The 14,853-nt window shown below is 56.8% G+C and overlaps 1 protein-coding gene and 6 non-coding genes across 7 annotated transcripts; 3 read left to right on the plus strand and 4 right to left on the minus strand.

Annotated features, from left to right (window-relative positions):
• Positions 1-6,697: 6,697 nt before the first annotated feature.
• Positions 6,698-6,771, minus strand: TRNAN-GUU. Its single transcript has one exon. It is a non-coding gene; the product is annotated as a tRNA-Asn (tRNA).
• Positions 6,772-8,865: 2,094 nt separating this feature from the next.
• On the plus strand, positions 8,866-12,550 carry LOC122918884 (collagen alpha-1(I) chain-like). The gene is made up of 4 exons (XM_044267807.1): positions 8,866-9,200; positions 9,382-11,177; positions 11,590-11,654; positions 11,714-12,550. Exons 1-4 carry the CDS (start codon positions 8,866-8,868, stop codon positions 12,548-12,550), a joined length of 3,033 nt encoding a protein of 1,010 aa, XP_044123742.1.
• Positions 9,230-9,301, minus strand: TRNAE-CUC. The gene has a single exon. It is a non-coding gene; the product is annotated as a tRNA-Glu (tRNA).
• On the minus strand, positions 9,607-9,678 carry TRNAG-UCC. Its single transcript has one exon. It is a non-coding gene; the product is annotated as a tRNA-Gly (tRNA).
• TRNAD-GUC lies at positions 10,510-10,581 on the minus strand. The gene has a single exon. It is a non-coding gene; the product is annotated as a tRNA-Asp (tRNA).
• Positions 11,141-11,223, plus strand: TRNAL-CAG. The gene has a single exon. It is a non-coding gene; the product is annotated as a tRNA-Leu (tRNA).
• Positions 12,551-12,907: 357 nt separating the features above from the next.
• TRNAG-GCC lies at positions 12,908-12,978 on the plus strand. Its single transcript has one exon. It is a non-coding gene; the product is annotated as a tRNA-Gly (tRNA).
• The last annotated feature ends 1,875 nt before the right edge of the window (positions 12,979-14,853 follow it).

Here is a 14,853-nt window from a genome sequence, read left to right on the forward strand (position 1 = left end):
TATTCCTCCTCTCCTCCCACTGTGGGCCTCCCCGATGCAGAGGGAGGGATATCCTTGGCCAGTGGGACAGGCCCGCCTGGAGCTGCCCCCTCTTCCAGGCCTGACTCTTATTTGGGGCCTGGCAGGGCCTGCACAGGTGCCTGAAGTTCGGTTAGGGCTCTCCGCCCATCGGTGTCCCGAGCTGAACTAGGCCTCCAGGGCGTGGCGGTGGGGATCCACAGGTGGCCGAAGGAAGGCTGTTTGCAGGGGTCTGACCAGCTGCTGGTAGTGGGAGGTGAGGTGCCCACACACCTGCACTAGACGCCTCTCCCTGCAGGAAGGACTTAGAATTGAGAGCAGAGGAGTTCATGAGAGGAGGGAGAAGGGACCTGCAGGGAAGGCGCACTAGCGTTCTCCAGAGGAGCGGGACGGATGGGAGGCGCACATCTGCAGCTGCCTCGGAGGGGGTCCTGACTATGGAGTCGCAATGCCCGCTGAGTGAGCTGGTGGGCTGGAGACCCAGGAGAGGTGATAGCTTAGTTCCAGGTGGTGTCTGAAGGCCTGAGAACCAGGGGGACTGCTGGTGGAGCTCACGTCCAAAGGCCAAGGCCAGCAGGTTTGAGACCCTGGAAAAGCGGATGTTCAGTCCAAGCCTGAAAGCAGGAAAAACCCGAAGCCCCAGTTCAAGGGCAGTCAAGCAGGAGGAGGTCTCTCTTACTAGACGGAGAGGACGGGCAGCATTTTTATTCTGTTCAGGTCTCCGTCTGATTGCTGACGCCACCGCCCCCCCCCCCGCCAGCCCATTAGGGAGGGCAATATGCTTTGTTCAATCTACTAATTTAAATTTGTGTGTTTTTTAAAAAGATTTTATTTATTTGACAGAGAGAGACACAGCGAGAGAGGGAACACAAGCAGGGGGAGAGGGAGAGGGAGATGCAGGTTTCCTGCTGAGCAGGTAGTCCAATGTGGGGCTCGATCCCAGGATCCCAGGGTCATGACCGGAGCTGAAGGCAGATGCTTAAGGACTGAGCCACCCAGGTGCTCTACTGACTGAAACGTTAACCCCATCCAAAAACATCCTCGAAGAAGCACCTCCAAATAATGTTTGAGCATATATCTGGGCATCCCCATGGCCCAGTCAAGTTGACCCATAAAATTAACCATCAGAAGGGGACTCTGTGTCTAAGCACACAGAAGGGAAAACTGCCTTGGTTAGGCTTCAGTTTAGGATCACCGCTTCTTCAGAGATCTGCCCTGTCGGGGTATGGTGCAAGGTGCTTTCGTCTGGTCACATAACAGGGATGAGTTAGGAAAGAAAAAGTCCCTTCTGGCAGAGAAGCAACCGGGCTGGGGGAGGGATAAGCAGCACACCTCCCTTGGAGGGCTTGAACCACCAGTATATTGATTTATGATCAAACCTGCTGACCAGAGGACTTCAGGGACCTTGCTGAGTTGTTTTTTAATCATAATGCATATAACATAAGTTTACCCGTTTTAATGTGAACAAGTGAGCGGCATTTAGTACATTTTTATGGTTGTGTGACTACCTTCACTAACCAGTTCCAAAACACATTCATTCATCATCCCAAAGTAAAGCCCACATTCATCCCGCGTGAGCAGTTATTCCTCAATACGCGCTCCTCCCGGCTCCCGGGAGCCACTAGCTTGCTTTCTGTTCCGAGGGACTTAGCTCTTTTAGATGTTTCGCATGCATGGAATCACACAGTATGTGGTTTGCCCCTGGCTGCTTCCACTCAGCTTATTGTTGGAGTTCATTCAGGCTGTGGCGTGGATGAGTACTCTATTCCTTTTTATGGCTGAATAATATTTCACCGTCTGTCCACGTGCTCACACGTTCCTCCAGGGATTGACATTCGGGTTGTCTCCACCTTCTGGCTGCTGTGAGTAGTGCAGCCATGAAGGTTCCTGTGCAAGGACTAATTTTGAGAATCGGGTGTTAATTTTGTAGTGAAATCACTGGGTCCTTTACATTCTCACCAGCAATGTTTGGTGGTTCTAATCTCTCCTTCCTGCCAACAACTTTTCTTTTCTTTTTTTTTAAGACGTTATTTATTTGAGAGAGAGAGAGAGAGAGTGAGAGAGCACAAGATGGGGGGAGGGTCAGGGGGAAAGCAGACTCTGCCTGAGCAGGAAGCTGTCCTGGGACTCCTGGATCATGATCTGACCCGAAGGCTCTTAAACCAACTGAGCCTCCCAGGTGCCCAACACTTTTTATTTTCTATTGTTGTTGTTGTTGTTAAAATGATAGCAATCCTAGTGGATATGAACGTAACACCACACATGTACTAGAACGACTAAAATAATAAGACTCACGATACCAAACAAAAGAAAGGATTTCCTATATGACTCCATTTACGTAAAACTCTAGGAAATGCCAACTAATCTACAGTGACCATAAACAGATCAGTATTTGCTTGAGAGGCACAGGTCAGTGGGGGCATGACTTAGTGAGGGGCAGAAAGGAGATGTTATCGAGGGCTATGAGGAAACTTCTGGGGGTGATGGACATATTCATTATTTTGATTATAATGATAGCTTCACTAGTGCATACTATGTCAAAATATCATATTGCATATTTTAAATATGGGCAGGTTGTTGTGTGATAAATAATAAATTATTGAAAAAGAGACAAGGCGAAAATTTCGTATATCCCTTTTGGAGGTCACTGAAATCTCTTCATTTTAACCTGTGCCGTAAATTGAAAATGTAGGGGATTGATTACACCATTCTCTTTTAATTTAGACTTTCTGAGTCTAAATTTCTCACATCTGTGACAAAGTCCTAAGTCATTAGGCGTGCAGATTCCCAGATGACAACAGGTGACCATTAACTGCTATACAGCAGACCCTGAGTTAGTCTCTTTCTAGAATATTCTCAATATCTTGCCTACCTTCTACCCCAGCAGAGACCTTAAACCATTTCAGATACCCATGTATTTCTGTTACCGATGTTTTAATTTTAGTAGTCTTGGGTACAAATAGCATAAATAAAATTAGCAAATTAAGCAGAAAAAGAATTAATTGAGAAGTTATTGGTGGGTCATACATTCATGAGAATTAACAACCAGACTCAGATAAAGAGAAAAAGGGGAGCCAGGAGGCCAGAAATAGAGCCAAACTCGTGCCAGAGGAAGAGTCTGGTAAGGAAACCATAGGAACAGTCATCGGCTTTGACTTTCTGGATAAATGAATTCTAAACTGTTCACGATTCTACATATTATTGGCTTTTGAATCAGAATCTAGGGAAGTAACTTAGAGCCCACTGAACTAAGGTCACATATTAAATAGAATATGCCTCTACTTCATCTTCTTTAGAGCAAAGAGGGTTCCCGATCTTATTCAGACTCACATTTGTATTCCCCAAGAATTGAGGTCCACATGATCAGAAAGCTTGACTGCCACTGGTTTTGATCTGGGGACCATATTCCCTTGATTTGTTTTCCTTATTAGGTGATATAATCCCATTTTATATTTATTGGTGTTACAGATATTTAAGTTTGTTCGTTTCAGTGTAAGATAACCTTTATATTATTTAAATATATTTTACTCTGTGATCTATGTTTTCTTTGTTGTGTTTTCTTTCTCTAAGTTCAAACACTCAGCATCTCTTTATCTCATCTGTTGTTTAAGTATACAGCTATGATACCATATGGATCTTTAATTCTTTTTTTTTTATTGTTTTTTTTTTAATTTTTTTTTATTGTTTTTTTTTAAATTTTTTTTTTAAGATTTTTTATTTTATTTATTTGAGAGAGAGAGACAGTGAGAGAGAGCATGAGCGAGGAGTAGGTCAGAGGGAGAAGCAGACTCCCCATGGAGCTGGGAGCCCGATGTGGGACTCGATCCCGGGACTCCAGGATCACGCCCTGAGCCGGAGGCAGTCGTTTAACCAACTGCGCCACCCAGGCATCCCAATTCTTTTTTTTTTTTTTTTTCTTTTTGACAGTGTGTGTTGACTTTGGACAAAGACTCTTCCCTTGATTGAACCAGAGTCAGGTTCCTCTAAGTCCTCTTCTCAACTCAGCTTTGACCTTGGACTTCAGCCTTTATCTTTGTCAAGACTGCATGGCCCAGTTTTTAGCAACCATATAGGTCCATGTAGAGAAAACCTCCCGCTCTTGATATCTGACCACACTGGCCAGCTTTGAGCAAGAATTCATTTAGGTCAGTTTAGCCAGAATGCCCCCTTAGCTGATATTTTCTCTTAGTAATTTCATATGTACTTACTAACACCCACTCTGATCTTTGGCTCTAAGTCCCTACTTGTTGGAATTGAGCCCAGCTCTATCCTGACGTTCTCTTTTCCTTTGTTGCATGCAGTAGTTCCTGAACACAATCTGCTGTTGCTGCTTTGACTATTGCTCAGCTCTGGTTCTTCTTTGACACTTCCCAAGCTGAAGTATGAAGATATTAACACACTGCCACTTCCCCCCAGAGCTCCTCTCTTCCTCTCGTCATACTTCAAATGAACTTCAATATGGTGATAATTGTTATGTGGGAGAGAGGCAGAAGAAAAGCTTTTAAATTTCCTTACTGTCTAGAGCCCACTGACAAGTCCTTGAAACAGGCAGCGTGACTTTCCTCTGGGGACTCAACTGCCTCCGCCTTAACACTTTGCTAAGGGCAAAAGGCAATCCTAGCCTGACCCGACCCATACCCCAAACAAGAATCCTGTAAGTCTACTTGAACATGTAAAAATTCCTTTGGAAACTTCCTTTATCTCTAAACCCTCCAAGATATGTGCTGGCAATCATCCCCAAGCATATGGCCCACTGATAAACATCTGAAGGGTCTCATGACTAAGGTTTTATTAGAGGGTAACAAATGACCTTTTCCCCCCAAACAGCTAGCCCCTAAAGGTCCTGGAAACCTTGCTTCCAAAATTCCTTAGGGGCTTATGCCATCCCTGACCCCCTCCCAAACTGCAAGTGTATAATGGACAGCTCACTCCTCACAGCCCCGGGGCAGCACCTCTTTCTGCCCACGGGTCCTGTCCCCCTGCTTTAATAAACCACCATTTTGCACTAAAGACATCTCAGTTCTTTCTTGGTCATTGGCTCTGGACCTCACCCCACTGAACCTCACTTATATTCTAAAACATCATCAATTGTATGAGTTTGCTAGGGCTGCCGTAACTGAGTACCACAGGCTTAACACAATGGAAGTCCCCCAGAGAGCACAGCCAGATTACCCTGTTCACGTATTCAGGAGTTACAGATCCGAGTAGGTGTGATAACTGTACCTGATCCGAGTAGGTGTGATAACTGTACCTGTTTTTTTGCTCATCACCATATCTGTAGCTCCTTGCACAGACCTGGCACATAACCCTTGTCAGTATCTGTTTGATGAATGAATGCCTGTGTGCATAAATCAGATGGATAACAGGTACATGTTCAGAGACGAGGGACAAGCCAGGATTTTGTTTTTCTAAAAGCCTTCAGGAAGAAAGTTTGATTTAGCCAACAGAGTTTTCTATCCATGGTCTTCCTGTCCAGACTCCTTAGCTAAGAAGGACATCCCAGAGGATGAGAAGCCCAGCTCACTGGAGTTCCTGGCCAGGGACAGAGACCAGAGCTCTGGCAACATGTTCTTCATACTATACCAGGAGTTTTCAAGCTGACCTGGCCCACCCCCCAGGGAAACTGGCAGTGGGCTAACGGGAAGGGAAGGCAGGGAAGTTAAATGGGAAGAACTTGATGACTGTTGGGTTTGCTGCGTGAGAAAAAGAAACTTCAGGGAAGTTGCCTTGCTGCCTGGCTTGTTGCCCTAAAAGTGATGGTACTGCCGTTCACTGAGAGAGGGAACACTGGAGAAGACTCCTGCTTAGGGGACTGGGGAGAAATTGGATTCCGTTTGGGAGAGGATTGACCAGGAAGGTGAGGGGTCATGTGAAGCAGGCTGGTGGATGCATGGAGAGGTTAAGGACTCAGAGAAATGCTGGAGACACAAATTTAAAAGTTGACAAGACCTCCCCCCCCGACACACACAAAATGAGTGTAATATGAAATGACCAGAGTTGGAGCCACAGGTAAAGCCCTTAAAAGATTATTTCTAGGACCTTCGCTGCAGTCCTATGTATCAGAGCAGTGTTCAACTGTAAGGGAGTAGCAGGAGAAATTAGAAGCACATTAATGCATGAAATTCTTTAAACTTGAATCCCATTTAAACTTGGTCAGAGATCATTGAGTTTCTCCAGGTGTTTAGCATCTGCTTCAAGAATTAACCAAATGGGGGCACCTGGGTGGCTCAGTGGGTTGAGCTGCTGCCTTCGGCTCGGGTCATGATCTCGGGGTCATGGTATCGAGTCCCATGTCGGGCTCTCTGCTCAGCGGGGAGCCTGCTTCCTCCTCTCTCTCTCTGCCTGCTTGTGATCTCTCTCTGTCAAATAAATAAATAAAATCTTAAAAAAAAATTAACTAAATGAGAAAGACCCTTAACTGATTTCTGTATTAGCAGCGCTCATTTGCAAAGGGCCGCTGGCTGTGGAATTCTGCAGAAAAGCAGTTCTGAAAGGTTCACTTGTAGAGGGCAAAGAATGTCAGCATCTCTAGTTTGGCCATAGTAAGCTCCTGATCTTGTAGGATGCAAGACCTAGGAAATGTCTGTCACTAGATGGGTAGTGTGTAGAAGTTTGGATTAGAAGTAGTTTGATGTTTAAGAGGAAGGACTGAAAAATGGGGGAAAACTACAACTTCAGGCGTCCCTGGGTGGGATCGAACCACCAACCTTTCGGTTAACAGCCGAACGCGCTAACCGATTGCGCCACAGAGACCATCCCTGTGTCTCTCTTCTTGCAGGATGTATTTAGATCATTAGATCATTAGTCAAATCCTAGTATTGTTCTACAGGATTCATTTCCTCACCTTGAGATTGCAAATAGGTCTCTGTTGTGTGATTCTAAACGCCAGAACACTAAACCACCCCTGTTGTGTGATCCTAGGATCCTTGCTTCCTTTCTTCCCAATTTCTTAGCACCAGCAAGAAGCGCCTGCTTCTTTCTCCCAAAGTTGAGACGTGCGAACAAGTAAGACCAAATTCCCCACCAGAGGAACTTGATAATGGCTTGAGGCAGCAGGGAATGGAGTAGGGGTGGGTGAGTGCGGGGAAAATGACTTAATGCTGATCTGGACCGCTTGGGAAATCAGTATGACGTTCTTCTTTCACGATCGATGAAAACCACTTACAAAGCCTCTTAATGAATTTTAAACCCTGAGTTCTGAGTTTTCTTTTCTTTTTTTTTTTCCGAGTTCTAAGTTTTAAATGCAGACGTTGAGTGTTTATTTAAAAACGTAACTTTAAAAAATGGTAGTGATCTCCAAAGTGCAACCTGAATGTGGTTCTCAGGCAGTACTAGACAACCCATGGGGAGCCAAACAGCCTTTGGAGACCTGAGATACAGAGTAGCTTGAACATTCCTCCACCCCACCCCCCAATTCCTCCCTTCACTCACATAGCGATTCAAAACGTCTCCAAAGGGCCATGGCTCTCCACAGAGATTTACTAATTTATAATGAGAACAACTATAATTTCTTACCCTGAAATGTGAAATGTGAAGCCATTCTGCAAGTTACTTTAAATCAGGAAAAAAAAGTTTTAGTAATGAATGTCATTATCCCGGCTCTGCGAAATTCTAGGAACATAATTCATCAGGGTTTTGTACAGCCTGGGCATTTTCACCAAACCCTCTGACATTTCCACAGGTAGATATTGCCGTTCAGAAATTTCTGGCTAGAGAAAAGCAACTATTCCATTATACCTGCTTAGGCCCAGAAAAACACCAATAGTGGTCCTCTACATATGTTTAGTCTGCTAGAATTGAAAAATTCAGCTCATACAGCTTGTAAAATGTGATCAAAGTTATCTTCATAAAATAGAAAATAATAGCATGCCATTTCTATGCTAGACAATAAAGCACATATGCATGGAAGACACTGATTGCTCCTGGATACATCTTGGGTCGATTCAAAAGCTTTTTATAAAAATCCACTGGCCAAATTAGCTAGACTTACAGAGACTACGACAGACACCAAGGTTAACTAGGCCAACAAGCTTCCTTAAACCCCCTTATATATTTTTACCATCCTTTAAAAAAGAAGTCCATAGTTTCAGAGTATACAAGGGTAGTGACATAGAAGATGACATTTGCACAAGAATAGAGGCTAATGCCTAGACACAAATGAGAAAGTTGAGAAGTCACTACCCAGGATCACCAAGGCTCCCAGGACCAACTCCATTTATTGCCAGGAAGGCAACAAAATAACAAATGGTGTGAAAATATACAAAAAAGAGAGAAAGTTACCAAAAAGGAAAAGTGTTACAAAAGGGAGATATTGATGACAGGAGAGAAACAACGAAAGAAAGTAAGGAAAACATAGTATAAAGAAGATGTATTAAACACTTGCAATTTTTACACAACACACTGGGATGTAGATTTTGAAAAAGAGAGGGCTGTGAACATTACCAACAGGAGCATCAGGACAAGAAGGACAGAAGGCCCGGCGGCCTTCTGCCTCTCCCGCCTCTCCTACCGCCACTGCACAGGGGTCGAGCTCCCTGGATGCGCCCTCATTCGCTTTGCCCACTCCACGTGCCGGGCGCCGCGGTGCGCCTCTCGTCTCCCATCCCCGCTGGAGCCCGCCACCCAGGTGACCCACCACCGCCGGCGCCGGGGAGACGCCGCCAGCCCCGGGGGTGGCCGGTGGTGGGGAAGCCGGCCCAGCGGTGGCTGGCCCGAGAGGGGGCAGGGAGGGAGGGGACCAGGGGCTCCAGCAGGTGACCCGACTCCCACTCCCACCGCCCCCTCCTCTTCAAGGCACCGACGCCGCCAGCTAGCACCTCAGGATGCAGCAGCAAGGGGTCGCTCGTCATGGGCGGCCCCGGTGCCGCGGGAGAGTCCAAGCCCCTGAGGCGGCCGGACGTCCGGGCGTCTGTTGGTGGCCCCTCCGTGGGGACGGAGGCGGCCGCGTCCTCTGGGGTGGTGGCCGAGGGGGAGAGGGGGGTCGCGGGGGGAGGTGAGCGTCCAGGGGAGGCGCGGAAGTCCCAGCCCACCTGCGAGGCCAAAAGGCTTGGCCCGGAGGAGGCGACAGGGCAAGGCTTGGGCTGGACGGGGCGGCTGGCCTGGTGCGGGCGCCCTGGCCACGGGGCCAGGGAGAAGCCATGGAGCTTGGGCCAAAAGGGGGTGCGTGCCGAAGCGCTGCCGAGGTGGGTAGGCCGAGAGGAAGAAGAAAGGCTTCCCTGACCGGGAATCGAACCCGGGCCGCGGCGGTGAGAGCGCCGAATCCTAACCACTAGACCACCAGGGAGCGTCGGGTGTCGCGCCTGGCCCGCACCTCCTCCACCCGGCGCCTCCATACCACCCACTCGCCTCTGCTTGGGCTCCAAGGCCCCTGCCTGGCCACCGAGAGCCACCCGCCCGCCCTGCCAATCCACCTGCCCCGCCGGCAGCGCCCTCAAAACGCCGTGCGCCTCCTCCCCTTCCACCGCCGCTCAACCTGGGGACCCGCTCCGGCCTCAGCACCTCAGCACGCCGGCCTCCCGCGCTCCGGGCTCCCGGCTGCCACCGGGCCTGGCCACCGGGGTCCTGGAGACGTGCAAAAGGTTGGCCAGCTGCGTTGGCCGGGAATCGAACCCGGGTCAACTGCTTGGAAGGCAGCTATGCTCACCACTATACCACCAACGCTGCACAGCCCGGGCCGCCCCCAGACGCACGCCCAGGGTTCGGCCCCGGCGTCTGCACCCGCTCTGGTCACCGCCTCTGGTCACCGCCTCGGCGGCCCAGCGCGCCTCGGCCCTGCCCCGACGACCCGCCCATCCACAGCGCCGCGCTGCCGCACGGGCCAGCAGCGGCCGCCCGCCGTCCCACCCGCGCCAGCCCCACGCGGCTGGGCGGCTCCGTGGGCCCGCCCGCCTGCCAGCCAACCGCCTCTGGGGGGCGCTGGCGCCGCCCGGCCGCTCCTGGTACCACCCCCCACCCCCCACCCCCCTTTTGCCGGCCGGGAAACCCCGTCCCCCGAGATCCGCGTCCTTCCGACCACGTGCTCGCCCCCGGCGTTCTCCACAGGGTGCTGGGGGAGGCCACATCCCGCGCCCACGGAGGACCCGACACAACCGAGGCCCCCCCCCCCGGTACCCCGCGCCCCGCCCCGCCCCGCCCCGCCGCGTCCCGTCAAGTCCCGTCCGGTCCCCTCCGTCCGGCCACGGCCCCCGCCCCCGCCCCAGCCGGACCGGGCAGCGTCGAATCACCGGGGAGCCCGGGGCGGCCGGCCACTCGTCAGGCGCCCTGGGCACGACGGAAGGCCCTGGCTGGACTGTGGCGAGCCCGCAGGCGCGCGGCCCCGACGCCGAGGAACGCAAAAGGGTGGCGGTGGTGGACGGGGAGCAGGCGGGCGGCCGTCGTGGCCCTGGCGGCCTCTGGCCGCACGCTGGAGGAAGGAGGACAAGTGCGCCGGAGGGGCCAGCGTTCGCACAGAGCGGGGGCGGCGCCCGCGGCGCCCAAAAAAGGACGTCTGGCCTCCCCGTCGGGGAATCGAACCCCGGTCTCCCGCGTGACAGGCGGGGATACTCACCACTATACTAACGAGGACGGCGGCGGCCATCCGGCCGCCCGACCCCTCTGCGCCTGCCTGCCCACGCCTACCCCTGCCCTCGACGCCCCGCCTTCCATCGGCGCCCGCCGCCTGCCGCACCGGACCCGACCCCAAACCAACGTCGTCCGCCATCCCAGCAGCCCCACTGCCCGACTCGGGGCGGACCCCGCACCCGGACGCCCGCCCAATACTCCCCGGGCGCCGCGGCCTCTGGCCTGCCAGGCGGGGATCGCGCGGGGAGAAGCCGCCCCACAGGACAAGCGAGGCTGCGACCAGGAGGACGGGCGCCCACGAAGGGCAGAGGCCGAGGAGGGCGAGGGGGAGGAGCGGGGGGTGGGGTGGGGCGGGGAGCTGCCAGAGAGGCGGGCCCGACGCCGCCCTCTGGGTGCGCGGTCGGGGCTGTGCGAGGGCGGAGGCGCCAGGCGAGTCGGCGGGCTGTGCTCCCGCTCGGCGGCGGCGCGCGTCCCCTCGCTGGCGCACACACGCCGCCGCCAGCCTGCGGCAGCCTTGGCGCCGGGTCCCAGCCAGGCGAGCGGCGACGCGCTCAGCCCCGTCGTCAGGATGGCCGAGCGGTCTAAGGCGCTGCGTTCAGGTCGCAGTCTCCCCTGGAGGCGTGGGTTCGAATCCCACTCCTGACAAGCCCACCTTTTGGCCTGCCCTACCAGGGCACGGGACCCCAGCGGGCCTGGACCCCGCCCTACGGCAAGCCCTGTCCTTGCCTGACGGGCCGCTCCGGCCTTGCACCCCAGCGCCAGGGGCCCAGGGCGGAGCTCCGACGCCTCGACCCTCCGCACCACAGGCTTTGCGCGCACTCGCCCTCCTCCACCCACTCGCGCGCCCTTCCCACCTGATCCCACACCCGCAGGCCCGGGCAACTTGGCAGCACCTCCCTCCTCACCTGCTTTCCGAGGGCTGCGTTCTCGTCCCTCCCAGGGGCCCCTGCAGACCAGCGGCGTGCGCCAGTGCCGAAAGCCCTCCGCCCGCCGACCTCGGTTCTCCCCCAGGCTCGTGCCCGCATGAACAGTGCCTCGCTCTCAGAGCCGTGCGCCTCCGCCACCGGGAGCAGCCGGTGGGACCCCCTGTCCTTTCCCCACGGCCCCCATTCCATTCTCGCCACACCCCACTCAGGTGGCCCGCGCCGCCCACGAGCCTTTTCCACCTGGACGCCTTCCCCTGGCCACACCTGCCTGCCTCCGGCCGCGGACCCAGGTGGCCCAGCCACCTGCTGGCGGGCCCACCACGCGGCCCTGCCGTCAGTGGGCCTGGCCCAGGAGTCCAACCCGGCATTATTGCTCCTCCCCCGAGCGCTGGGCGGAAGGAAGCCCTGCATCCCCAGGCCTCCCACCTGGGCGCCCCAAGCCCGGCCCGCCCGGCCAGAACCCGAGGACCCCAGCGCGCTCCCTCAACGCGCTCCCTGTCCGCCAGCTAGCCAGCAGCGCCTCCGCCAGCGCTCCTGCCTCTCCACCACCGGCCCGAGTTGGACCCCCAGGGAGAGCTCCCGGCCAGAGCTCAGACACCTCGCTTCGCTCTCCTGGCCTCAGCGGTACTCGGCGGCGCCCGCGGCGCTCGGGGGCCTCCATGTCCTATGCACGACACGCGTGCGGCGCGCACGAGCCCCCGCAGACACCCACCCCACCACCCACACACCCCCACCCACACTCCCGCCACTCCACGGCACCCCACGTGCGCACACACGGCCGCGGCTCCGTTCCCCAGCCCCGCGGGATCGCGCCCACACGGCCCGGGCGGGAAAGCCATCCGCCAATGGGCCTTTGGGGTGGGCGGAGAGTAGCTGCCCAAGGGAACGGCGGCGCTCAGCGGCACCTGCCCCAGACGATCGCCCGCGGTGGGTGGTGTTGGGGCTCTGGCCCGGCTTCCTCCGGCTCCTGGCTTCCGCGGGCGACCCCGGCAGGGCAGCGTCTGGCGGCGGCCCTGGACCAGGGAGAAAACGCAGGAGGAGCCTAGTCCGCCTCCGTGCGCCTGTGCCTCGCTCCGCCCGTCTCCGCCGCGGCCGCCGCTCCCAAGCACTCTAGACGTGCATGCAGCCTCCCCTCCGGATCGCCCGGCTGCCTCCTGCCCCAGCGGAGCGGGATGCTATCGGGACAGGCGCAGGCGCTGGCGCAGGCGCAGGCGCAGGCGCTGGCGCAGGCGCTGGCCCTGGTCCTGACCCCGGTCCTGGTCCTGACCCCGGTCCTGGCCCTGGCCCTGGTTGGCCCTGGCCCTGCCTCTGGCCCTGGCCCTGGCTTGGCTCCGGCTCCGGTTCTGGCCCTGGCTGTGGCCCGGACCGGTGTTTGGAGCCGTCGGTTGACCACCACCATCGGTGCATGGGTGGTTCAGTGGTAGAATTCTCGCCTGCCACGCGGGAGGCCCGGGTTCGATTCCCGGCCCATGCAGCACGCCGTCGTCCCCTTTTGGCCCAGCGGCTACAGCGCGCATAAGGGCACGCGCGCCCGCGCCCGCGCCCGCGCCCGCGCGCTCCCGGCTTCCTCTCTCCCAGGCTCGAGCCCGCTGGCCTCAGCCGGCTCCGCTCCTTCCGCGAAGTCCCGCCCCTGCCTCTGCCCCGACGCCCCTTCCCTTCCTCTCCACTTGGCTCCCCCTGGGGACCAAACTCTACCCACTCCCCGAGGACCCTGGCCCCTGGCCCGCCACACGCTCTCCTTGCCCCTTTCCTCTTCAGGACCCTCAGCACCCCGCTTCCCTTCCGGCCCTGCCGCAGCTCGCCCACGCGGGCGCCACGCCCCACCTCCACGCCTTTCGCCACACTTGCTCGCTCCCTGCATCCCTCCACCCACGGCTCCAACGTTCTCCTCTTGGCACAACCAGGAGCCATGAACTTGCCACCCCTAGCCCTGATACATCCCATTCTCCCGCAGGGGCCCTCACAAACCCTTTAGGGCGCACCCCGGACAGCCTCCCCACCCCCACCCCCACCCCCGCCACACACACACTCCGCGCCCTGCGCTCTGTATCCTTTCTCTGCCCTACTTGGCCCCCGTGTGCTTCCCACTCCCCCGCGCACACAACGCTAAGACCACCGCCAGCACCAAGCTCCCCCTCCACCACCGCCACCGCCAACCTTCCCCTCTTGGCAATAGCAGCAGCCCTGGCGGCAGCAGCGGCTCCACCAAGCCCACCAGCATAGCGGCGCCCGGACCACTGCCAGCACCAGCACCAGCACCCCTGCGGCCGCCACCGCCGCCGCCACCAGCAGGACCAAGTCCACCGCCACCACACCGCCACGGGCTCCGTGGCCAACAGCGCTCAAGTCCTTCCCCATCACCGCCACTCCCACCGACGCCATCACCAAGAGTACCACGTCCACCTCCAGCGTATCGCCTCGGGCATCATTGCCAACGGCGCCCAAGTCCTCCGCCGTCAGTACGGCCACCCCGCGCCCCACCGAGTCCACCACCCATCCCCAGGACCAGCCGCGGCAGGACCTCGTCCACTGTCGTCACACCGGCTCCGGCACCAGCACCCAAAGCACTGACGTCCTTCACCGTCCCCGCCGCCATCAGCGACACGACCGAGCCCACCACCCGTGCGCCAGCATGGGCTTCGTCGCCAGCAGCCCCGAAGTCCTCCTCCTCCTCCACCACCACCACGCCCCCGGCACGGACAGCATGGCCCACAGTAACGACGTCCGTCCCCGTCCCCGTCCCCGCCACCGGCGAAATCGCCGCCGCCGCCCAGACCTCCGACACCACCACCACAGCGGCCCAGGGACCGTCACCGATGGACGGCAGACGTCCACCACCACCATCCTCACCAGCAGCGGCGGCAGCACCCGGTCGTCCACCCCCAGCGACACAAGGACCAGCGCAGCCTGCGCCTCCACCGCCACCAGCCCCTCCTGCCCCAACAGCCCCACGCCTGTCCCCGGCCTCCCCACCCCCTCCTAGCCAAGTCCTTCTCAGGGGAGAAAGGGGAAAAGATCCAGCGTCGCCTTGGTCCCTTTGGCCTCTCGGAACCCCAACCCCAGGACGACCCCCGATACGTGACTGGCCGTCCCGGTGACAGGCGGTTGCGATCTCCCCGGGGGTGCATCGACCCACCGGCACCCCCCGGCCGCCCGACCCCCGCTTGGCCTGGTCCGAGACCCGGTCCGCTCCCTCTCTCTCGGTTGCCCTTGCCTACCGGCCCGCCGGCCTGCCTGCTTCCCACCCACGCCCCTCGTGCGCCACCCATTGGCCCCACGCCACCACGCAGCACAGCACAGCACAGCACAGCCAAAGCAGAGCAGTCTTCGCCGGCCCCCACACCTCCTC

This window comes from Neovison vison, chromosome 10, assembly GCF_020171115.1.
Source record: "Neovison vison isolate M4711 chromosome 10, ASM_NN_V1, whole genome shotgun sequence".
Taxonomy (NCBI): Eukaryota; Metazoa; Chordata; class Mammalia; order Carnivora; family Mustelidae; genus Neogale; species Neogale vison.

What these genes read in the sequence shown, in the direction of transcription:
- LOC122918884 (XM_044267807.1), top strand. Translation starts at nt 8,866, where the DNA reads ATGGGCGGCCCCGGTGCCGCGGGAGAGTCCAAGCCCCTGAGGCGGCCG. An exon ending in CGTGCCGAAGCGCTGCCGAG is followed by an intron (nt 9,201 to 9,381) that starts GTGGGTAGGCCG and finishes TTGGGCTCCAAG; the next exon opens with GCCCCTGCCTGGCCACCGAG. An exon ending in TCCGCCACCGGGAGCAGCCG is followed by an intron (nt 11,655 to 11,713) that starts GTGGGACCCCCT and finishes CACCCCACTCAG; the next exon opens with GTGGCCCGCGCCGCCCACGA.